This window comes from Argiope bruennichi, chromosome 10 (genome assembly GCF_947563725.1).
Source record: "Argiope bruennichi chromosome 10, qqArgBrue1.1, whole genome shotgun sequence".
NCBI classification, from domain to species: Eukaryota; Metazoa; Arthropoda; class Arachnida; order Araneae; family Araneidae; genus Argiope; species Argiope bruennichi.
In genome coordinates this window covers 2584620-2611816 of record NC_079160.1, presented here as the reverse complement: position 1 = coordinate 2611816, position 27197 = coordinate 2584620, and the positions used below count along the sequence as shown (strand labels likewise).

At 31.3% G+C, this 27197-nt stretch overlaps 1 protein-coding gene across 3 annotated transcripts in view; it reads right to left on the bottom strand.

The window, feature by feature from the left end:
* The window catches only part of LOC129988111 (cell adhesion molecule DSCAML1-like), a 578154-nt gene that overhangs the window by 169731 nt on the left and 381226 nt on the right, over positions 1–27197 (bottom strand). For all 3 annotated transcript variants that reach the window (XM_056096237.1, XM_056096239.1, XM_056096238.1), the window contains exons 7-9: positions 19553–19963; positions 16192–16353; positions 9652–9936 (exon numbers count right to left, since the gene is read on the bottom strand). In XM_056096237.1, coding sequence (XP_055952212.1) covers positions 9652–9936; positions 16192–16353; positions 19553–19963 — 858 coding nt within the window. The remainder of the gene's footprint in view (positions 1–9651; positions 9937–16191; positions 16354–19552; positions 19964–27197) is intronic.

The following is a 27197-nucleotide window of genomic DNA, read 5'->3' as shown; positions in this document are numbered from 1 at the left end:
GATGACCCTCATGCCAAGCACCTGTGAAGCGATTCAATTAAAACCTTCGCAGTCCACGTTATCTGTTAAACACCGCCATCAATTGATGCAGGCGGTCCGTCCTCATAAATCGGATGAGGAATACCGACAGCGGGCGATACTGTCGGCAAATTTTTCTTTCTCCTTCACGTTTAACTCTACGGTAAACTATATTTTTACGATGCGGAGACATAAAAGTTGAATTTTTATTGTCGAAAATTTGGCGAGATCCGCCAGGTAATTGAAAAGCGGGACGTTAAAGATAGTTGGGCGTGAAGTTGTTTTGGGACACAAATTTCGCGCTGCTGGCCATAAAACTCTTGATTGACCTAATCCCAGGGGTAACTGCGGAGAACTTTATGGTCCGGTAATCGGGCGGGGGGGGGGGGAGTTGACGCTGCAGGAATTTCATAAGATGCAGTACTGGCCATTGGCGGGAGACTTTTTGTTTAGTTAAGTCATTTTAAATAACGTCGGAAAATTATGAATATTTAACGTTCAAACACGCCGACGCACAGAATTTCACTCCCTTTTTATGCTACAACTAACACTCATCGTTTTTGATAACTATGTCATCGCATCTTGTTCTCGTTTAGTGCACAGAATCTTGGGAGGTAGTTCTTTTAAACGGGTTCGTAGAATTACTTCATTTAATACGATTTTTCTTTTTACCCTAGTCATCATCAGTGGCCTAGATGTAAATTACTCCCAGAAAATTCTTTTACTTTTTGTCGCTCTCTCGTCATATAGGACCTAAGTCTGGCGATCGCGACACTGACATTCTTGTATCCGTCGCGAAGCCGCTGATCATGGATTCAATGAGAACATATATTTAAAACATAATTTCGCAATCATAATTAAAGATTTAATTTAAAAAATCGTTTGACATTTAACTAAGAGAGAACTATAAAAAATTAGATAGTTAAATTTAATATTTGAATAAAACTTATATAAATATTACATTTCATTTTTGTAGGGTTTCCATACAATAATTATTTCATAATTACAATCAGTATGAAATTTTTTTGAACTAGAAAATCGAGATGAATTTTAGCATTTAACTCCTCGTATTATAAAATCCGAATTGACAAGGAATTAATATTTCGAAATATTAAATACTAATTTAAATAATAAAATAATTTAACGTGATACATTTTTAGGCATTATTTTTTTTTTATTTCATTGTATCATTTTACTCGTAACACACTTTAAAGAACGCAATTTACATTTCCTTCAGCCTACTTGCATTTTTAACAAATATTCTAGTATTTTGAAATATATTGAAGCATTCATCTATACTTATAATAAAGCTCAATGTGTGTGTGTGTGTGTGTTGGCGCTCTACAGGCCAGACCGTTTGACATACAGCTTCCAAATTTGGTACATGTATACCTTGGAGGTTGGGAATGTGCACCTGGGGTTTCTTTTTTCGAATTTTTAATTAGAATTTTAATTATTAATTAAAAACTAACTTTCCCGCCAAAACAATCTTCCATTTTCCCCACCGCCAACTTTTCCGCCAAAAAAATCTTCCATTATCCCCAGCGCCAAACGAGAAAGGCTCCAGTTTTTTTTTCTCCCAACAGTAATGAGGCTAGGGTTAAAATTTTTCGGCGGATTATTTCAATCGGTTCTGTTTATTTTCTTAATGTTTGATGCATTTAAAATTAAACATTGTTAATGAATCAATCTTTCAGATTCATTCTGAAGTACTTTTGAATTAAAATAAAACAGAATAAAGGAAATTAAAAATTTCTAATCCGCATAGCGTTACCCCAACTGGCGTAGAAAAAATCACGTATTTGCGTTACGTAACCGGCGAAGAAAATTCACGCATGCGCATTCTGTTCTGATTGTTGCCATGACAACGTTATCAATGGATGATTTAAATTATTTTTGGGTTAGTTGCATGCTTTTGTAAGTAAATTGTATTTATGTTAGTTATATATTTTTTGTATATGCTTATAGTTTTAAGTACATCATTTTTTAAGTAGTTTTTTTAAAACCTGTTTTCAACCGTTTATTTTAAACGATTCGTTTTATTTTCTTAGTGTTTGATGCATTTAAATTTAAACATTGTTAATTAATCGATCTGCTCATAATGAATCTAAGAAAATTTTGTTGACCAACTCTTGAGATATTACATAAATTAAAAAAGATATTCTTTAGTGCACATAAAGTTTAAACGCTGAGTGACTCTATTTTCAGTAATCAGATTATAAAAAAATGCTTTGTTTCAGTAAAAAATATTATTATATTAATTGAAGATAAATTCTTTCCACTTTAATTTAAAGCATAAATTCTACGGGTGCTAACAGAAAATGAGAGAGATACATATTACGTTATGACTGAAGGCCTTTATAATATTATGAATGAATTATATGATAATCAAAATTTTAAGTTTTAAAATATTTTGATGAAGAAGCTATTAAAGTAGAAATTGCATAAAATATTTAATTATTAAAATTTTAACGAACATTAAGATTGGAGAACCGGCTGGTCGCCAAAGGCGGCTAGTTAGTAATAAAACGAAAAGAAAGTCTAATATTTACTTTTGTTTAGCCGCGAGAGCTGTTCATTTGTTCTCGTTGTTTGTTCTTATTCTTCTTATAGATTTGTCAGTGATAAAGATTTCATTTCCACTTTTTCAAATTAAGGGATTTAAATATGCAGAAATAAATTTTACACATGTAAACTTTATTCTAAGCTATTAACTTAAACAATTTCCATTAAATAACAAAAAGGTGTGATGCAACTAAATTTCGAGACACCAGATACAATTCACCATAAACTTAATTTCAGTATCTTATTTTTCTTGAAGGGAAAAAAAATTATCAGTGAATTACTTTCAGAATGTTAAAATTTTATTCTTCCACTATTATATATAATATACTCATGCAATAAAGGGATTTAAATCTAATTGTCATTTTAGATATATTTCTTTTAAATGTTAAAATAAAAATCTTGAACTATTATTTACTTATACATCTAAACTGCCGTTTATCCCTGGAAACATAGAGTTCTTTTGTGTAAAAGTAATATGAAACTTCACATCATTGAAAATAAACCTTAAAGCAAAATGCACTATAATCTCACAATTCAACAGACATGTTATCTGTTCTCAACAGAAAATTGAAATATCTGTTTGGTGCAGCGTTATTGAAGAAGCGATCCTTTAAATAAGGTGAAATGAAGCATAGTGTCTTTTAATAAAAATTAAAAAAATAGTTTTATAAGGGGAATTATTTCAGACTGTAATTAATTTTCAAGAAAAATAAAAAAATGACTTTCCCTCATTCTTTTGAATCATTTTTGATTTCCATTAAGTTATTTTGAAAATATCTCCATCCGTAAATGTGACAAACTTAAGCGACATTTTACGATGTTTATCTTCATTCTTTCTCTTTTACGGACGATATTTTCAATTCCTTTTTCTTATTTCTCTTTTGTTTTTAAGTTTTTCGATTTTCATCAATATAAATCCTGATATTTATAGTATTTTTATTTTCTATTCTATCTGTAACTTATGGCGGTTAAATTCATTGTTGATTTCGTATTTAAAAATAAGATTTCAGGTCTTTAATAAGGAATTGGATCCAACTTCCAAAATTTAATTATTAAAATGATTTTTTTATTCACTTATTTATTGAGCGTCTAACAATAAAGAAATAGTAGTATAATAGCAAAGAAAAATTTTACAGTATAAATATTAATATTTTTGCATTTCTTTTTAATTGATTTTCTTTTCAGGTAGCCATTTTTTTGTTCAATAAGCTTCATTTCGTTTTAAATTTTCATCCCAAAAAAATGGAACCGGAAGACGAGTCATTAAAAACAATAAAAAATACAAATTTACATTCATACGATTTTATTAGTATTTCCCTTATTTATTCCTTTATATTATCTTGTTTAAGGCAAGTATTGTCTTATAACGATTCCATAATATATATTTCATTACGGAATATTATCAGAACGACAGGGCTTTGAAAAGCGCGTTACTTGTATCATGGCTATTCTCTACTCGTGATTAATGTAAGCAAAAAAAAAAAAAAAATCAGATAGAAAAATAAAAGATTACATTCATTGCTTGTTGTTTTGATAATACTTAAGGGACAAGTAAAGATAATAACTAGATGTGTAACTATGTCAGAAGAACTTTGTTCAAACAAAATGCTGAGGTGAATTTTCAAAAAAGTATGTCCCGTGATAGCTATTACCAAATCTGTAACGACAGCTTCATTGTAGTTTCCAATAGGTTTTAGATGCGAATGGGAATCGTAATGATAAAAACATGTGAAAAAAAATCGTAATTATTTCGATCATTCGAATTATTTGACTGATACCGTGAGATTTGTCTCATTCATATTTAGCGGGACCTCTGTAATAATTGGATTCATTTTGAAAACGAATATTGAATGATTCAAACATAGAAATACTGATTTTAGAAATTATGCGCAAGAGATAAAAATTCCTAAATAACAAATGAGTGGAAAGAATTATTTTTAATATTTCAAAATTTTAGTAAATAATGTCTAATTGATAAATAAACAGGGAGAAATTTTAAGAATTAAATATTTCATACTTAGAATTTTAAAAGAATTCATGCATTATTAATAATAATTTAGTAACAAAGAAGAAAATTTTAATGAACTGATTGTGTAAGGCACTTTGACCATAACAATTTCTTTATAAAACTTGAAAATAATAGAACACCTAACTGGCAATGCACATCTGACTTGGTCAGTTTTTTAAAAAGGATGATGGATGTTTTTTATTGAATACATTGAAATTTACTAAGTCTTAGAGTTAATGAAGGTTAAAGAGGTGAAGTCCCAAGGTTAAATATTAGAGTTTATAAAAATTTATTTGCTCGGTCACTGGTTAACACAAGGTATAAATTCTAATCACAATTAAGTGAAAAGTTCGAATTATCTTCGAAACCGAGTTATAAACGTTCGAATCAGATAAGGTTGTTTACTTTTACTTATTTTCTGAAAAGTTTTCTGAATTTTTTCTGCGTTTACAGCAGTGGAATCAAAGCTAAAAGAGAAGAACAAAAACAGATCAAGCTCAACCCTATATATTAATGTTATATTTTAAAATTCGTCTGGATCAAAGGGGGGCATCTACTGTGGTGAAGCAATAACAGTAACAGTAACTTCCGAACCATCAGTGAAAATGCATTTATCGAACTCAGTGATTTATCTATACATATATAAGAGAAAATTCATAAATATTTCCCACTCCAGAGAAATTCAAACGAGTCAACGGATTATTTTCAGATCCTTTTTGCAAATACTATGAAGCATGAAGAAAGGTTTAATGACTATTTTGCGGTAATTAATTTAATAGCGATTTTATATTAATAAAAGACATGAAAAGGTTTTGAATTCCAGGCAATGTCTGTTTTATCACTTTGCATTCTATACTGTAACTCTAACCGTATAAAGTCTAAAAATGTGACATCTGTACACAAATTGCCTGTTTGTCATAAAAACAATAAAGAAAAAAACTATAAACAGTTATTGGAATTCTTGTCGAATTTTTGGCCCTTACATTGTTGAAATAGATGTGAAAATGATATGTGCTTTGCAAGTGATTGACGCAATACAGTTTCAGCTGCTGTCTTCCTTATCTTTTTTTAGGGACAGTGTGCTTAGACTGTCAAAAAAGATATGGTAGATTTGGAAAGAGCTCGAGCAAACGTGATGGATTTGAGTCATTACCTCGTGCAAACGAAATGATATAAATATTTAATAACATCTCTTTTAAAAGTCTGAATACATTTTCTGTCAGAAATTTTAGTTAGAATCACGCTGTTATCGTGCAATGATTTTTTTTTCTAAAGATCTGCTTGTTCCTCTCTTAGAATTAAAATTGCTTTTTTTACCACACAGTCTGATGAGTTTACTTGCTACCAAGTTCCAAGTTTTGGTAAAAATTGGAAACAGATAAACAGGAGATCTAAGGAATGGCAAATAAGTACTGTTACAAATATTGAATCAATCCTTTTATATTTCATATGTAGAACAAAAAATTATATTTCCTCTAATAACATGATCATCATAAAGTTTATTTTGAAACAGTTTTTTTAATAAACGTTATCATTTTCGATGACCGCAAATAATCTTTCTTAAAATGATTGCAGCACGAATCATTCTAAAGTGTTTTCTCATGCAATTTCATTCCCCATCGCTCTACAAGAAAATCAAAACTTCTCTGCTTTTAGCATTTATTTCACCTTCTAAAATCTCTCAAACACTTTAAAATGCTGAGATCCGCGGAGAAATGGGGCTTCACCTTTTCTTAACAAAATGCGGACAGCCGACAGGGAAGTCAATCTATGCTGATTCGGCTTGTTACAATGATGCACAGTCTTCTGTACTGCCAAATCTCTCTTGGAAAATAATATGTTGATAATCAGCCATAAATTTGTCCTTTCGGTAAAATTCCCCTCTCACTTTCACTAGTTTTTAACTTTTTCATATGCGAAATATATTGCCGCATTGAAAAGAAACACTCTACTCTTCATAGCGGAATGGTCATCACACTGGTCACGTAATAAAGAGATCGTGAGTTCGAATCCCGCTAGCTACAATAAGATTCAACATTTGTCTAAATATTTATTTAATTCCTTGGTATATTTTCTCGTTTACTTCGTGTTTGAGAAGATTCTGGACCTTTCTTTTGTTTACCAGATGAGTGCTCGGGATTTTTCTTATTGTCTCCAGAAAAGTATTCTGGAACTTTCCTTGCTGGTATAAAAGCCGAAGATCTCTCAGTCACGGTGTTCAGAGTTGTTGCAGAGCTTGCATTTGTATTTCACTCACTGAGTTGAGTTAATAAATTGGTTTAGCTTTACTTCCTATGTGTCATTGAGTTCCACGCTAAGTACCTGCGGCGTGACGATATAGAAAATATTGTAATCACTAAAAATTTGAAATCTTGACAATTCGAAAAACATATTTTTTGATTATGCCTGTTTGTTTTCGACAAACATAACTCAAAACCGCTTTGAGCTAAGCATATAAAATTCGGTATATTGTCTTTAATTGTAATCTAATTTGTAGATTTTTATCAATCTTTGAGCAAAATTTGTTCAGAGCAAGTTTGTCTGTCCGGCTAGTTTAATATGAATCAGCAAAATGACTGCAAAATGAAAATAGCTAGATGGATTAAATTCAGTATTCCAATTTAACATGTATACTATAGACACTTATCCAATTTTGAGTGAAATACAATTAGTGGTTGATCGTCTGGTGATCTGTGCTGTCAAGAATCATGTAAACACAATAAAGCGAAAACTTGATGACTAAAATTTCAAATTACGTCTGCAATTTGTGATTATAAGTGTAGTTCTGAATCTAATTATGCTTTCGATCAGTTAGAAGTAATACGTCTAAGACACGAGTTCCGTTTTTGGATACTATTCATCACCCAATAACTCTCCAAGGATCATACGAAAGATTCGATAAAAATGCTAAATTCTCATCAAATTTTAATATCTGTGACTATTACAGCCCAATGCCGTGCAAGGCATTATCTGGAATGACGTCGTCATTAGAGAGTGTGCGAGAAAGTTTTGAGGAGATCCGTGCCGCTGGTCATTGTTGAATTTTAACTGAATTTCCATTGTTTAAAACTGTAACTTAAACGACAGAAAAGTATTTCCTCTGAAAGATGTTAACAGCTTTTCAGGTGTGTGTCTTTTTCTATTACAAGATATACGGTGCCAAATAGCTTCTCATCGGAATACATTTGAATGTCAACTCTTTATATACTACGTCACTTCATCAGCTTCTGGCATCTTTGCAATATTTGTGTATCGCTAAAAACTTGGATTCCTCTTTTGCCAAAATGTCGAAAACCCAAATATTTATTCTTGACATCTGGCATCCCTGTTAGCGCAAGATATTGCACGGTATCTCCACGATGTTCTTGACAACACCAGGAAGATAACGTCACAATGTTGATGGGTATTTTGTGCTAAATGATAATTTATTTTCGCATCAATTTTACTTCCTAATAAATCCATATTTTGCAATCTTATTAAACAGGAAAGATACAATATTAAATAATTATGCTTTCTGTATTAATATTTAGCAGCTATGGAAGCAGCATCCCTGGTGGGCAGGCAGTCGGCAAATGTATCAAATGAGAGTGATCCATTTTGGTGTCAAATCTCAGGATTGACGTCAAATTTCGAACTTAGTTTAACAACGGAAAGAAGCACTGTTCCAAAATGAATATTTTACTCATTTTATCATTTGAATACGTTAAGGGAAACCCCTGATAGTCTGAAATTGTACGATAAACTGAAAGGAGAACATTCTAGTGAGTTGCGTGCTATTTGCGATGGAACTTTGCTGAAAATTTAGTTGCCATGACATGTAACTCATTTGAATTTAAAAGAATGACTTTTTGGTACTAATTATTAATGCATTTTTAAATGTTATGATAATTTTTAATTCACATTTTATTTATTTATTTATTTTGAAATTGGATTGATTTTATTTTTTAGGAACAAGTGCCTTCCGTTATGCAATTTTTTAAAACTTATTTTATGCAGCTTTACTGAACTTTTAAGTATTACCTTCTTAAGAAACCTCAACAAAGACTGAATTTTTCAGCTCAGTTTGAAAATTTTTTTTTGGATCGTTAGTCAAAGAATTGAATCTCGTTTTAAAATCAATGTGTAATATTTCATCCACCTTTTAGATGAATTCATAGATCAATTTTATGCGTATAACCAGGTTGTGGGTTCAATTATCCATGGCCAAAGGCCAGAAATTACAATTCCGATCTGTCTGCTAAAAGCGAACCGAAGTAAAAAATTTAATTTACTCTTCATTTCTTTTTCCAATTACATATTTGAAGTCTAATGCTATTTTAATAAATACGCAAAGTTTCATATGGGAAATATTACCCCCTTACTATATCGTCCTGAGTTGGCTCCTAGTGGTATACACTTCCCTTTCTCATAATCGAAGGAGTTCTTGTAAGAACAAAGCTTCCTTCACTATTAACCCGGCCATGAAAGTTCTATTCTAATCGCCAAGTTTCTGTTTACAAATTAGGAGTGTAGGATTTAAAGCCTGTTATCACTAAAGATGCCCTCGTTTTACACCCTAAATTCCTCGTTTGAAAGAGCAACCGGCTCCCAAATGCCTTAGTTAGAACTTGCATGACCAGGTTCGGCTAGGTTATTAGCACAAGGATTAAGTTAAGACAGCTCTCAAAATGTTTCTATTATGAACAGAGACAAGATTTCTATCAATAGCATGAACAAACTTTTCCTGCGATCGAATAAATTCTTCACTTGGCTTAACGATATGCTGGTATCTTTTTATTATTCATTCGTTTTTCATGCAAACTGTTAACTTTTTTATATTCTATTCGCATTGTAATCTTTTTCTTTTATCAATATAAAACATAAAATTTTTATTTGAAAATGCATATAAAATGAAGAACTGCTTCGCTAATTTGAAAGTATCTTCAAACATACACCATGCAGGCATGCAGAAGAGAGGGAAAAAGAAAAAAAAAGCAAACATCAAGAGTAAGTGAGAGAGGCAGAATGGTTAGAGGAAAGGACGACATTCAGCGATGGTTACTGCATTGGTAGAACCATACCGTGAATTACCATTGTAGCGGTGTGACTAACGGTGCCGGCGTCATTCTCCGCTACGCAAGTGTAGTTGCCCTTGTGCCGGAGTGACAGAGACTCGAAGAGAAGCGTCGACGAGTAGTCGGCGGCCTCGCTCATCCGGACACCGATATTTTCAGGGATGGGCCGACCGTCTTTGAACCAGCGGATTTTGATGGGAAGGTCGCCACTGCTGACCGTGCAGTGCACCGAGGACCTCTGGCCTTCCATCAGAGATTTCGGGAAACTGAAGGGCTCGATGACTGGCTTCACTGAAAATGTAAAAGTTTAATGCATAAGAACAAATTAAAACATTTTATGTAATTATTTTGCATATACAGAGATGAACAGAAAGTATTAGATGATAAATATGTTTGGAAAAGAACATTTAAATTCAAAATTTAATAACTGCTTAGAATACAATTGTAAAAACAGGTAAAGCATTTAGTTTTCAAATATATTTTTAAAAATAATACTAGTACGTGAGTAGTTCCTTGTTGCCAGTGGAGGAATCAGATCTTAATGAGGTGACCTTATTCAATATCGTCTTGAATGCCTTCCAATCCTTTTCATTGTCAAAGTATCTTTGTAAAATTCGGACATAAATGAATGCTTACAGTACATGAAACATGCTCCCCTCCTCCGCCAGTCATGAAACGCTTGTATAGGAATAGCTGGATACTCTTCTGGCCAAAGCTGTATGATTCGCCACCTGAAACTGCGTCACTAAAGGCTACCATTGCATACTGCCGAGATAATGTCAGTTTTAAATGGGGTTAAACTTGGATTTTCAATGAATATGAATTCGGCGAAGAACATAGTGACTTTTTGTCGTACCGTCATGGCTTTTAGTCTCAGATGTATTACATTCTCTTCTTTTAATTATAGCACGAATATTCTGAAAAAAAATAGTTTTTAATGCGATAAGTTATAGAAATCTTTATTATATTCTTCCGAGAGAATTTTTGAAAGGCGACATCAGTGATGAGCTAGAAGTTATTTGACGATGTTGGTCGGAGGACTCTTAACATTGCATTCAATGCTTTTAAAATGGCTCATGACAAAACCGCAGTTATTGATTTTATGGCCAAGTAATCCATTATTAGCGCTGATACACAAAAAAATGGATAAAATAAAATAATAATTTAAGATCGGTGCTCATACGACTCCTTGGAATACTTCAAGGACTTTCTGAAATGCAATGTTTGTGCACCAAAGCCCTGCTAATTATCGCACAAAAAATAAAGAAATATTATATACCGATAATGTATGTAAAAATATAGTGTCATTAAAACATTATTTTCCCAACAAGGATTGATTTCATTTGCAGTTATATTTATTATACGTTAAGTTCAGCTATATATACTGCATGTTTTAGACATTTATATGTATACGTTGTTTGTACTATACATATACGTACTTAATGAAAATACACTGTTTTAATATTTTTAGAACTTAATTATTGGTCAAGCGTTATAAAAGTTTGTTGTTATATAAAAATAATTACCACGGAGTTGATTTATGATAGGATTCCATATTCCATATTGGAGAAATATTATTTATAAGATTCCATAATGATTATAATAATGAATTAGAAATGAAATATTAATAAGTTTAAAATAAGACAAAAATTTCAAAAGACATGTTTTAATCATTTTTTTTTGTATAGCAGAGGAAACAAACGTACAAGTGTCAACTGCTTAAAACTAACAACGCAATAAGGAAGTTCAGATAGCTGAAAATACACTATTTGAAAAAATTTTCTCAGCAAGCTTTAATATAGTGTGAATGGGATTGAAATTCCAAATGATTCGGAACCCCCTCAGAACTCGGAAATGCTTTCCATGTGACAGAAAAGCGCGTTATGCACAGCATCGTACGCAAGCTTAAACATATTTCTAAATGGCATTTAAGCATATTTCGAATAGCATGTGAAGCAATTTGAATTATTATTTCCTTACGAGCAAACTGTTCTTGTTAGATAATTTGTTTCACTCATACACTTTTAATAAAAAGTTGAATAAATAGTTTTTCTTTTATATGTTTATGTGTCATAAATGCATTTTAAAGAATTAATTTTTTCTAAATATCATCATCAGCGTCCACTGATAGATAAAAGATAAATAAATATATTTATTTTTCTGAATAAAAAATCAAAAACAATGTGAAACTATCTTCCGTGTAGGGATTGCAATATCGGACCAAAATTTCAATACCGGCATTCGGTATTTTTTAAATCTTAATACCGGGATACCGGTTTTAATACCGGTATTAGAAATTTTAGAAAAAGAAAGAAAACACAGGTGTTTCTTTGTTTTATTTGCCAGTTTTGTTATAGAGTGTAAATGTCACAAAAAATAATTTATAAATTATAACAGTATATAATCACAAAAAAGTAAAGAAACATCTTATTTATTTAAATCACAAAAAGAATGTAAATATCACTATTCAGTCTGTGGTACTTTTACAAAGTTTTGAAATGTGATCTTAAAAAACATAATGCATCAATTGTACTGTCATTAAGCCTGAAAAGTAATTTTGTGTAAAAATTACCAGCTGTCGAAAACGCTCTTTCGGCAACTACGCTAGTTTGTGGTACTGTTGGCAAGGCGCGATATATTTCCAAGTATTTATCTCTAAATCCCTTATCTTCAAATTAAATAAATCGATTTCTCGTCGGATGATTTTGGATATAGCTGATTTCTGTATTGTATTTTGGTTCGTTTAAATTTTTTTATTTATCGCTAATTCTAATTTTTGTTCAAGAGACAATTCCTTTTCACTATCGACAGTAGTAACATCATAATCTTCGATAATTGAACCGAATTCTTCTGAATGTGGATAGGTTTGTGGGTAAAAAATTTTAAGAAAATTTACTCTAAACTTAATCAGATTTGAATTGGTTATTTTCTTTTCTTCTTTTTCATTTTTAAAATCATTATAATTATGTAAATACCATAAGACATTTTCTATTTCGGTATGCCTATCTTCTGTGCGATTTTTCAATGTAATATATAATTCTTCAGATAGTGATGTGTGCTGTTCTTTCAGTGACTGCAACATGAAATTTATTGTTGCATTAGCTGTTAATAAATTTTAATATCTCCGACATAATGCATCAATAGTCAGTTTTATTGGAAGTAGAGCTGATATAGTTCTGGATATTAAGTCGAATTCACTATCTGAAAAATTAATTTTCAGGTTTAAGTCGATTATTGGATATTTGGATTGGATTTCTCAGTTTCAAAAATCGTCCCATCATTAGGAGTAAACTGTTCCAACGTGTTTTAGAATCTAATATTAACATATATTCTGTTTTATTTTCAGTTAGTATATATTTTAGTAATATATCCTTTTTATAGGGGAACGTTTAAAATCTGAACAATTTTTCGAACTTTATAAATTATAGGAAGCATTTCTTGATAGGTTAATATTTCATCCTCATTAGCAATATCTTCTTCAACAATTACATTGTCATTATTTTCATTGTCAATATCACTCTCACTCTTACTCTTTTCAAAGTTGGAATCCGAAATTTCTATATCCACAGTATTTGGATTCTTCTGTTCTTTATTTTTTTGATATAATACATCTATTACTCCTAAACTTTTTCATAATTGTTGCCCCATCAGTCGTTATGGTTACAATATTTTCTTTCAGGGATAATCAATGTTTCACTAATTTAGATTTAAGCAATTAATTAAGCCATTAATTAGCTAATTAATTTCGCCCGTTAGGGAGACATAAAAACAAAAGCGTATACTATTTTGCTATGTTTCGCGATACCTGAACATATAGTGGAGACAATTTTAAAAATTTCTAGTAAATACCGAAAAACCGGTATTTAAACTTGTGAATATCGGTATTACGAAATTGTACAAATGGCTCGAAATACCGGTATTCGGTATCCCGGTATACCGGTATTGCAATCCCTACTTACGTGCAATACGGAACTTGATGCTTTTCGCAATTTTCTCGTCGTGTCAGATGATTCATTCATGCGAATCCACGTCTCATTCTTTTACGTTTTTGCCTCGCTCCTCAGATGTGTGATAAAAAAAAAGTAGCTTCTATATCTTTGAAAACGTATTTCTATCAGCCTACCAAGATATTTATGTCATTAAAAATAATTTTTTCCCCTTTCTGAGGCTACTTGCAAACCTTACGAAATACAATTTTTACGTAACGAAATTGGGTGCGTTTCTAATGCAGCCTATTATACGGCTTTCGTTAGAATACCTATTTTAATCCGGATTGATTTGGAGTCTGTAAGTACAGTATCCGGGAGAGAACCTTTTGTGCGATTCTTTTAAAAATGCTGCAAATATTTGCGTAATGGTATGCTCAAGTTTTATTTTATTTTCAAAATATGAATTTCATCACAAGGCTTTGGAAAGAATTTCTATAATAAGATTTCAATGCAAACATATTTCCTCTTATCTTTAGAGCTTATCTTCTTTGAAAGTATTCTGCGATTTAAAAGAGAGAATAAAGAAATACATATATCATTTCATTATTAATGCTACTTTATCGAGCAACGAGAAAGAGCAATAATTTTATCTGGAGAAAAACTTCCGAGTATTTGTCTGAGCAAATCGAATTACGGCGCTTCGGATGAAAGATTTATCCTCTGTGATGCAAACATTGCGCTGTATGGCTGGAAAACAAGTTGTTTTGGTGAGGCGAGAACATTTTTTCCCGGTCAATTCAATAATCATGTAATTGTGTTAGGAATGAAATCTTTGAAAAAGCATTCGATAGGAAAAAAATGAAATAAAAACTGTTCTTCTCACAAAGAATAGCACCCTCAACTTTTTAACATAGTAAATAAATAAATATTAATGCAGTGAGTTTCGAGAATCTTTTCCATCATATACGGCTTTTCCATCATCTCGAAGTATAAAAGATTTCCTCCTACAAGAATATGGCATATAATTTATAATTACGTTCATTATCTTTTAGGTTTCAGATTAGTTTGGTTATATTAACGTCCCGTTTTAAAGCACTACGAGAGCTATTTTTGGACGGACCTAGTAATTTTGCACCGTGGTCAGCACACGAGGAAGATACTTGATCTGGTTCCCCTTTCCAAACTTCCACGCCATGCCAGCTGAAAGAGGTTTGGCCCCGGCTGATTAAGCCTGCACCAGACCCTCTTACACGACGATTCTTCAGTGACATCAGTATTGAATCAGTATAACTTCAGTATTGAACCTGAAACCCTCCGGTTCGGAAGCCGAGACCATACCAACAGGCCACCGCGACCTTATTATCTTTTAAGAATTTGTATACGTGGAAAAGAGTTCTGCCTGCGAAAAGCTTGAAGAAAGTCAATAATCCGTGAAAAAATGTACAATTCGTATAACAATCAACTGTTCTCTCTTCTGATTCGTAAAACCGCAGAGCTATACCCTGACTTGACTTTTGTACAATGTACAACAATCTGTTAGTCACTCAAATTGATGGCGGAAGCTCTAATGAAATCCGCTTTTAAGCCTTAATGCCATGGATATAGGAACAAAAGTTTTCTTGCATATTCTTTGTTAAAGGTGAATTTGTGTTTTAAGTACAATTTTTTCAACCAATTGAAACCAAAATTTGGCACAGAACTGCAAGTGCAGTCACAAAATCACACACCAAATGTGAATATTTAAGGCAATGCATTTTTGATATCTCATTCTGAAAGTAGAGACCATCAGATGTTGTTGGATTTCGTTCACGTTTTGATAAGTGTCAGCAGTAGAGATGTTAAATTTATGTACGATATTTTATCCACCTAGCTTTCTTCGTTTTGTAGTTATCGTGTTAATTTAGATTCAAACAGTCGGGCAGACATACTTTTTCTGATCGGATTTTGTTCAAAATTAGATTTTAAAAAAATCTACAAATTTGTTGTAAAGATTATAAAACACATTTCATCCGTTTGGCTCAAAACATTTTTTAATTATTTTTGTCTTAGATGGAAAAACAGACAGATATATTATAAAAATGTCTTTTTCTAATCCAGGGTGGTATAAAACGCTTAGTAAAATCTTGAATTCGAATTTCTTGACAATTAACAATATTTTTCCTCTATACTTCGTATTCAAAAAAGTTTTAAAAAAAACACCAAGAAGCTTATAAATTTCGTGAACAAATATTTCAGAACATCCACCACCCACAGGAGACGTGCATCTGTACTGCGGTTTTACGAAGAAATGTTGAAGACATTGGATGGATAATCGCATTGAATTAAAGCGACACTAAACACGTAAGCCATTACAAGTGTTTAACCACATCCATTAGATTTAAAAGTAACTTCTTTTCAAAGCAATTGATTTACATTTGTATTAAATAAGAATAAACCACATGCGGTGGAAAAGAAAAAGGAAAACAATTTTTAATTTTTCAGCTAAAATCTGATTTTAATTTTTTTAATTCTGTTATAATGTAAGGACACTGAGCATTTTGTTAGGATTATGGGATCCTTTATTGCAGCACTGTGTGATTGAAGCGGTGGAAGTTAAAGAAAAGAGTAAAATAATTACCTTGAACTCTGACGATAACTGTACTCTGAGCAGTCTGTCCAGCTCTATTTGTGGCCACACAGACATAAGGACCTTGGTCAGTGGCTCGCTCCACATGATGAACCTCAAGTGTTCCATTATCGTAGGCCTTTTGCCTATGATTGTATGGCAAACGCACCCCGGCTGAAAGAAGAGAGAATTTAACACATCATTTATATTTTAATGGTCACTTCTAGACTGAAAACTCTTGTAAATTCATTTACATGAAAAAATGAACGATTCATCTTGAATATTTTATGCTTTCTTTTTTCGTCACTTTAAAAAAATAAAATGTTAATTTTTGAGAAAATTTGAGCTTAAAATGATGACTTACTTTCAGAAACGAAATTGTATTGTGGATAATCTTCATATACAGTTCGAAAGATAGAAGTTATTAATTTATATTTTGAAATTATTCAAATTGGCGGCTACAAATATTTTAATTTTTAAAGAACAGTCAAAGTAATGCTTTGCGCGTAATGATAAGCGCCTAATGATCTACGATACTTTAGGCGCTTTTTAAACATTTAAAAAATAGCATTTTAAGAAAACGTGAATCTACTCAATTCTCTTACTTAGGATTTTTTTTGTCTAGAGAAGTGTGTCTTTTCGCCGATATTTTCACAGCTGATTGCTTAGAGAAAGGATGTGTTATCTGTATCTTCTAGGTATTAAAAGTCGTTTATAAGCTAGAAACTGGCTAATCTCAAGTGGAAGAGGAAATAAACATAATTACATTATAACGACCATAATGTGATTTTGCTTATACTCTCACCAGCTGAATTTCTTTTGAAAAAGTTACTGAAATCCTCAGCAAATAAATTCGCAGGTGCAATCCTCCGATTATTTCAGACTTATCTAATATCGATTTCGACTAAAACGTATAAATTGTATCAAGAAGTCTTAATTCTTTAAAAATGATGATTCCATCTGTTTATTTTATTTTCGCTTACATAAATTAAAAAACCCTAATTTAAATAAGAACTTCAATATTTCAAGATGTAACTTTAAAAAAATGATTTTAGATGCCTGAAATGGCAGTGCTTGTCGAGCGAAAGAAAACGTTTGCAATTAATTTTCAAAACAAGAAGCAATTCTGGATTAAAGCTTTACTTCCTGTACATAATGTTCTATCATTATAATATGTGTTCCATTATTGTGGTACGTAAGCGAATTTCGCACGCGTTTGTATTTTTTATATTTAAAACGAGCTTTGCAAATGCGTGACATGCGGTAATTATTTCTCTTAAATAAAGCAGGAAAGTTCTGAAAATTTCTGTTCTTTCTTTGAAATCCAAAGATTAGAATTTTTTTCAATGCACTTTGCATTTCGACAGGATTTTTTTATACACTGTACACGTTTTTAAAACAGACAAACTGCATCAAAAGAATGTTAAATAGATTTGAACTTGTTTTAAAGAAGTATGTGTTATTATTTCACGATACATTCAGTTTTCAAAGTACTCATTTGAAAAGAAAATATAAGGAAGTAGGCTTTTTTTATTTAAAATTACTAAAATTAATTCCGAAGTGTAGCAGTGCTTCATAAAAGCCCCAAAACGAGAACAAAATGAAAAAACAATTCTCTAGAAAGGATTCAAATGTATTTTCCATTTTCATTCTCCATAAATATTATTTAAAAATAAAACGACCATTTACACACTAGGCAATGACGGAAAGCAAAATTTTATCAAAAATTTATTTATAAGGAATAAAAACTTGTTTTCTTCATCAAAAGCAAAATGGAAAAAAAAACTGATAAGTAGAATTTAATTCATTAAAATAGATTCCGATGAAAATAGATTTATTAAAATAGATTCCACATAATTACTATTATATGGCATCACTAAATATTAATTATTATGTAAGCATAAAAATATTCTGTCGAGACATATATGTTTATAATTAATATACTAAATTAATATTTATAATTGATACATTTCTTAATTACATTTCTTCTCAAAGAATTAAGAAAATAATTTTAATATAACAAACCTCTAAGGTATTCATACTAAGGGATAGATATAAAATAATTAATGAATAAAACATAGAAAGTAACAGCATTCAATGTTTGTCATAGAAAGTAACAAATGTCCTTAGTTCCATTGATTTTTAATAGCATTACATACTTCGTTAGTTAAAAAAAAAGATGTTCATATCTACATAAACAAATTATATTAATATTAAATGAATGAAAAAAATCAACAAAGGTTTAAAAATAATAAGATTCTACGTATTTCATGTTTGGTTACTTATTTTAATTATAAATTCAAAAATTAATTTACTAATGAATTATATTAATTATTCTAATACAGAATGAAATTGAAAAGCAGAGTTTCATTACGAAAATATTCATAAAAAATTGCAAAAATAAAATAATCAAAGCAAAAATATTAAAAGAAGGTGCATGATGAATTCAGTATTTGCACAGCATCTATTAGCATATTTCTTTTTCTATCGCAATGAATTCTTATGAAGGAGAGGAAAACAGCAGAGGAAAAATAAGGACGTTATGAACCTCGAACCTATCAAACTCACGAAACTTCCTTTGATTGGAAAATCAGCCAATAAAGAGATCTATTCTTGTATATTCAACATCTACAAAAATTGTTAATTATTACAATTATATTTTTTGCAAAACTGAATAAAGTATCATAGGCTTATTTTCTCGAATTCTTAATATACGTTGAATTATTTTTTTATTTATTTTGAAGACACCTCCTGGATTTAAACCATGATTTTATACTTATTTATCACTAAGAAGCTAGTTATTTTATCGCATTTGTAAATTTTAACATGCAACCATTTTCAAAAACATTTAACTTATTGTTGATAGATGCAGATTTGCCTGTATTAGAAAGACTTGAATCGCGATCATAACAAATTATCTTTGCAGCACAACGAGCCTAATAGTCAAATAGAAAACGCTAGAAAAATTATTTCCAGCTCTGAGACACGTCGAGCAGCTGCTTTCTTATATGACAAGAAATCAGTTTCCTGATACATCTGGAATTATTATTAACTTTTTATCAATTAATAAAGTAATCTCTGCAGATAGAGTATTCCTCAAGATTGGAAAGAAGGTAACAGAAAAGAGTTGTCAAGTATCGGGGGAGGGGGGGGGGTAATTTTGTTTCTCTCTTTAAGCTTTGTTCTCGAAATAAGGCTGCGTGTCTATTAAATTTAATAGAAGGGTTTTCGATTGAGGACAGAATAAACTTTGACCTTTTTTATTTGCCTTAAACTACAGCTGACTTTAATACTTTTGTTTTGTCTTGAGGTTATCATTAACATTGTGATTTCAGCTGCATTACGCACAGTATAAATATAAAAAGAAACTTACTTCTTTCCCAGTGTATATTTTCCAAGGGATATCCTGCCACAGGACATCTCAACACTAGGACATCCCCAGCTACAACAGTCACATTCCTTGCTCTTCGCACTACAACAGGCGGACCCAAAACGTTGACTCGAGATTCATGACTCACTTCGCCCACTCCATTATTGGCCACACATTTGTAGTCGCCACCGTCTTCAGTCTTCACGTTACTGATGTTCACAAAACTGACAACGAAACCATCTTTCGTCACGTAGTCCCCGAAACGTATTCGGTGATTCTCGGGTATGGGGGCGTCGTCAAGCCTCCAGACGATCTGGGGCAAGGGGTTTCCAGAGGCAACACACTTCAAGGACAAGGAGGGCCCAGGCTGTATAGTTTGTTCTTCGAATGTTTCTTGGAATTCTGGAACATCGTCTAAATAAAATTTAAAAAATAAAGATTAAAATTGATAAATATAAACAAAATAATAATTATTTTTGGATTTCAGGCTTCAAGTATATTTAAAGAAATTTTAATAAACAAAAGTGAGGAATAAAGAAAAAATTGCCGATTTTTTTTTAAAAAAAAAACTTTTTTTATTGAAAATGTATACATTCTGTAACTCCCATAATAATTTTACCTTAAGAGTTTATACCACTTGTAAAATTAGGATTCATTAATTAACTAAAGAAATAGTATTTTATTACAAATAGATAATAACGACTCTATCATTTAACAAAATTATTAAATAAAAGAGAGCCGATGATTTACTGCTCGTAGTTTCTATAATACGTTCGTTATATTTTCGTAATATATCTTTATACGGTAAAAGTCCTGTTTTCTGGCAATCAATATTTCAAATATCTAAATGCAATTTCAATCGACTTAGAACTACTTACTACTACTACTTTCATCACCAACGAATATCATAAAAACTTTAAAGATTAACTTTCCAACGGCTGAAGGTATTCGAGAGATTCATTTGAGAATTATTTCGTTTAAAATCTTTTACCATTTGGCTCTGCTAGAGCATGATTTGAGCTGTTTTTTCAATCCCTTTTGATGAACTGTTAATCAACGTTTGAAATTCGGAGCGTTAAAAGAATTCTGCGAATTGCTCTTTCTGTTTAAGACATGCGCGCGACCGCTGGGATAAGCTTTTGCCGTATTTTTTTCTCTTTATTGTTTTGGAGAATAAAATGTTTTAAAAATAATGCAGTTGTAATCAACAGCTACATTATTCATTCGACAAATAACAAAGAAAAGTTATTTAGAAACTTTATGAGTAATACTATTATAAGAACGAGTAAACGCTGTTATGAAATAAAGCGTTGAGCGAAGAGCGCTTATCTTTTTACAAAGCAAACGAAAACTGAAAGTATTGGGAAAAAAATCAAAACTGGATTTTGAAGAAGAAAAATGATTGTCATCTCATGAAAAAGACGTAAGCTTGCCAGAATTGCTAAATTCACAAAGTTAAGTTATGAATTCTGCCAAAAATATATATGCTTGAAACATTCTCATCATATCTGCGTGGACTGTAATCATGTAATGAAGTAGATTGTTGCTATTCTTTTTTAAATAAAAATTGTTTAAAATAAGTGTACTTGTTAATTTTTACCCAATTGTAAGCTAATTTTAATAATTAATCTCTTAATTTTTATTTTATTATAGTGTATATGAGAAATATGTTTAAAGGGCACATTTCTGGAAGATCTCTCTGCTTTATTTGATCAACTAGAATACGTTTTTTTTACCTTCAGACTTAAATCGGCTGTCTCCGAACAGCAGGCTTGCCCATGGCAAGTGCCATAAGAAACAACAACAACAAAGTTTTTTTTACTTTAATTAATCAGCTAGAATAATTCTCTCAGCTTTAATTAATCAACTAGAATAAGTTTTCAAAGTCCTAATGTTTTATATATAAAAATTAATTCAAAGTTTGATTGTACCTGTATGGAAACTCAAGATCATAATATCAAAAAGTAAACAAAGAAATTTCGGGGTTTAGTCTTTCGTATCTCAAGCCTCATTTTAATGCTTCGTGATTTATATGTAACGGTAATTGTGAATAATCTAGACAATTATGGTTTACGGAAAAAATTATATACACAGGGTGTTGCTGAATTCAACCGACAAATTCAGAAGGGTGATAGGAGGCGTCAAGAGGATAAAGAATCACCATACAACATGGGGTACCAAACGACTTTTAGGGGGTGAAAATCGCAAAAATATAAGTAGTCGGCGAACTTTTGGAAAATGTAAAAAATTAATAAAAAAATACCAAAAGGTGTTTCAACTACGAATTTTTTTTAAGTGCAAGCACATTCTTGAAGGCTATTTTTCATGTAAGTAACATGCCGATTTGATGAAACAGGGGGTCGTAAATTATTGAAAACGAAAAAGTAGTTTAGAACACTTATTTGCAAAAATATTAAACCTTTAAGAAAAATAAAAGCTAAGGAAATTTTATACTCCTTAATTTGATATAAATCTGTAGTGTGAAAATTGAGTAGGTTTTAAGATATTCAAGAAAAACTAAAATATTTGCTAAGAAACATCGCTGCAACATCGGTACCGATGTTTACAGAGGGTGTTGCCAAATTCGAAAGGTAAATTTAGAGAAGTGATAGTAGGCATTCAGGAGATGAAAAATTATCATAAAACATAGGGTCGTTAAAGACGTTTTTCTGTGAAAATCGCAAAAACAAACATCGAATAGACAATTAGCCTGGCGAAGATAATGGCCCTAAGAATGCAAGAATTTGGAACATGGTAGTCGAGAAGAAGAAGTTTTCTCGTATCTAAATTTTCCATGCGTTCGAGGAATATAAAAGCTGCGGTCATTGCAGAATGGATGGTTCGAGGAATATAAAATCTGCTTATATTTATTAAAGAGCAGTGCAGAATTGATAGTCGATAAATTTCATTCGCAAACAACATGTTAGATTCACGAATGACGAATATGCGGATATGCATTTAATTTACGGTTGAGAAAATGGTAATGGACGGCTAGCACAAAGAATATACCAATAGCAATATCCAAGTAGGTGTTGTCCACACCACAGCACCTTTGCAAATATTAATAGACGGTTGCGGGAGACAGGATCCTTCAAAATAACGAGGCCAAATGCAGGGCTCGAACGCTTCAGTGGCGCAAAGTACCTTGTTTTCTTGCAATACGTCTTTCCGGATTTACTGCAGAAAATACCGGCCATTGCACACCAGAACATGTGGTTAATGCATGGTGGTGCACCAGCACATTTTGCGTAACTAACTAGATGATACATATCCTGGGACCTGGATTGGACGTGGCGGACCTGTTGATTGGCCTTCAAATTCCCCGGACCTTAATCTCTTGGATTTCTTCTTCTGGAGCCATATAAAATATCTTGTTAGTCAGGCACCTTTGAATACATTGATAGATCTCGTAGCAAAGATCGTCGTCGCTGCTGGAGAAATCGCAAGCACACCTGGTATGTCTGCGTTCATCCGGTGGTCCTTTAAACGTCGGTGTCGATGGTGTAATGATCTTCGCGGCCGCAACATTGAGCAATTTTTATAAAAGTTTCTCATCGTCTACTTTCTTATGTTAAAATGTATGTGCTGCAAATGTATGCTGTATTTGTATTAAAGCAAATAAATTTTCACCGTCGTTTGCGAGTTTATATTTCTTTGAAAATTCTTATCGCCTTGATGCCTACTATTACTCCTCAGAATTTTTCAATACAATTTTGCAACACCTTCTGTAAACATTGGTGCTGATGTTGCAGCGATGTTTCCCGGCAAACATTTTAGTTTTTCTTGAATATCTCAGAACCTCCTCAGTTTTCACACTACAGGCTTATATCAAATTTAAAAGTATAAAATACCTTATATTTTCAAGCTTTTATTTTTCCTAAAGTTTTAATATTTTTGTAGATAAGGGTTCTAAACTACTTTTTCGTGTTCAATAATTTACGACCCCCTGGTTCATCAAATCGGCATGTTACTCACATGAAAAATTGCCTTTAAGAATGGGATTTCACTTTAAAAAATTCATAGTTGAAACACCTTTTGTTATTTTTTTATTAATTTTTTACAGTTTCCAAAAGTTTGCCGACTCCTTATATTTTTTTCGATTTTCACCCCCTAAATGTCGTTTGGGATCCCATGTTGTATGGTGATTCTTTATCCTCTTGATGCCTACTATCACCCCTCTGAATTTGTCGGTCGAATTCGGCAATACCCTGTGTATATATATATATATATATATATATATATATATATATATATATATATATACTAGCCGCCTTTGGCGACCAGCCGGTTCGCCAATCTTAGTGTTCGTTAAATTTTAATAATTAAATATTTTATGCAATTCCAACTTCTTCAGCAAAATATTTTATTCTTCAGCAAAATATTTTAAAACTTCAAATTTTGATAGTCATATAATTCACTCATAATATTATAAAGGCCTTCAGTCATAACGTGATATGTATCTCTCTAATTTTCTGTTACCCCTCGTAGAATTTATGCTTTAAATTAAAATGTAAAGGATTAATCTGCAATTAATATAACAATATTTTTTACTGAAACAAAGCATTTTTTTAATAATATGATTACTGATAATAGAGTTACTGAGCGTTTAAACTTTATGGGCACTAAAGAATATCTTTCTTAATTTATGTAATATCTCAAGCATTTGTCAACAAAATTTTCTCAGATTCATCATGAATGGATCGATTCATTAACAATGTTTCATTTTAAATGCATCAAACACTCAGAAAATAAAATGAATCGTTTAAAATAATCTGTCGAAAACAGGTTTAAAAAAACTACTTAAAAAACGATGTACTTAAAACTATAAGCATATATAAAAAATATATATAACTAACATAAATACAATTTAATTACAAAAGCATGTAACTAACCTAAAAATAATTTAAATCATTGAAAACAGGTTAAAAAAAACTACTTAAAAAACGACGTACTTAAAACTATAAGCATATATAAAATATATATATATAACTAACATAAATACAATTTAATTACAAAAGCATGCAACTAACCTAAAAATAATTTAAATCATTGTAAACAGGTTAAAAAAAACTACTTAAAAAACGATGTACTTAAAACTATAAGCATATACAAAAAATATATAACATAAATACAATTTACTTACAAAAGCATACAACTAACCTAAAAGTAATTTAAATCGTCCGTTGATAATGGTTGCCATGCCAACGATCAGAACACATGCGTGAATTTTCTTCGCCTTTTACGTAACGCAAATGCGTGAATTTTTCTACGCCAGTTGGGGTAACGCTATGAAGATTAGACATTTTTTATTTCCTTTATTCTGTGCTATTTTAATTCAAAAGTACTTCAGAATGAATCTGAAACATGGATTAATTAACAATGTTTAATTTTAAATGCATAAAACATTAAGAAAATAAACAGAATCGTTTGAAATAATCCGCCGAAAAATCTTAACCCTAGCCTCATTACTGTTGGGAGAAAAAAAGAACTAAAGCCTAAATCATTTGGCGTTGGGGAAAATTGAAGATTTTTTTGGCGGAAAAGTTGGCGGTGGGGAAAATGGAAGATTTTTTTGGCGGGAAAGTTAGTTTTTAATTAATAATTGACTACCCCTAACATTTAGGGGGATGAAAAATAGATGTTGGCCGATTCTCATAGATACCGGATAAGCACAAAAAATTTCATCAAAATCGGTCAAGCCGTTTCGGAGGAGTATGGCAACGAAAACTGTGACACGAGAATTTTATATATTAGATATATATATATATATATATATATATATATATATATATATATATATATATATATATATATATATATATATATATGTTGGCATCAAGAGGATAAAGAAACACCCTAAAACATAGGATCCCAAACGACATTTAGTATGTGAAAATCGTAAAAATATAGGGGGGGGCGAGAATTGTTTTTAACTTTAAAAAATTAATACAAAAGTAACAAATGATGTTTCAACTATAAATTTTTTTAAGTGAAAGCACATTTTTAAAAGTTTTTTTTTCTAGTAAGTAGCATGTCAATTTGATGATATAGGGGGGCGTAAATTAATGAAAACGAAAAAGTAGTTTAGCACCCTTATCTGCAAAAATATTACAATTTGAAGAAAAATAAAAGCTTGAAAATGTAAGGAATTTTATACTCTTTAATTTTATATAAGGATGTAGTTTGAAAACTGAGGAGTTTTAAAGATATTCAAGAAGAACTAAAATAAGCAACAGAAAACATCGCTGCAACACAGGTAGCGATTGAAAACATCACTGCAACTCAGGTAGCGATGTTTGCAGAGGGTGTTGTCCAATTGAAAAGATAAATTCAGAGAGGTGGAAATCGCAAAGACAGAGACACCGAAAAGACAATGAACGAACGGCCTCTTCTCCATTATTTTGTATTTAATCCTCACATCGATAGGGCCATTCTTTTCGCCAGGTTCATTGTCTTTTCGACGTCTGGTTTGCGATTTTCACTGAATAAACGTCACTTGTGACCCTACGTTTTATGGTAATTTTTCATCTCCTTAATGCTTACTATAAAATTCCTTACATTTTCCAGCTTTTATTTTTCTTCAGGTTTTAATATTTTTGCAGATAAGGGCTCTAAACTACTTTTTCGCTTTCATTAATTTACGACCCCCTGGATCATCAAATCGGCATGTTACCTACCTGAAAAAAAACTTTTTAGAATATGCTTTGACTTAAAAAAATTCATAGTGAACTCTTCCATTTAGTAAAGGATTTTTCAAAAAGTTAATTTTCTACCGGATATTTTTTGAATACACAATTACAACAAACATTCGGCATTATGATCGAAAAGGTCCAGGATTCCTTGCCCACCCTTTCACGGCGACAGAAATTGTATTTTTGAGCCAACTGAATAGGATATCACCGATCATGTTTGAACTAAAATTGTTTCTTTCAGTATATTTTGGTTCTAGCGAATTTCGATTAACTGGATATTGGGCCTAATGAACGATATTCCAGCTACAAGAATGAAGTATCTGATTCTGATAGTTAGAAGGTTATTTTGAATCTAAATTTAAGGAATCTACTATTTTGAATCTAATCTAATTTATGTACCAGCTGCGTGCTAAACGTGATTATAGCAAGTTATTTGAAACAAAGATACTGTGATAATTTAACATCAATAAAATTAATAATCTGTAATTGCTAGAATGTAGTTAGGATTTTATTATACGGAAGATTTATTTGAATTGTATTGATTTCTAAGCATAAACAAAAAAAATCATATTCACAAGAATTCCTTGGTGTTGTACGAGACCAAAATAATACATGACTTATAAATTACAAATATGCGGCGAATAAAATAGCATTCCAAAATCAACATATCAGCAGAAAATTATAATTTCATCATTTTCTTTCCCATAATCCACCTTCTTCCAGGTTGCGCCCGATTATAAATAATTAAAACAAGTGGAGCAAATCCTTCTCAGTTGTTTGAATACTGCTCCATTTGAGTACAAAAGCATATAAATTAAGCGATAAATATAGATATTTACATAAATAAACATATACCACAAAATTAAAGTAATAAAAATCAACACAGAAATTGGATCCTAATTTTTTCTCACTGATTCAGTTCACAATCAAACAGATGCTACAACTGGAATATTTCA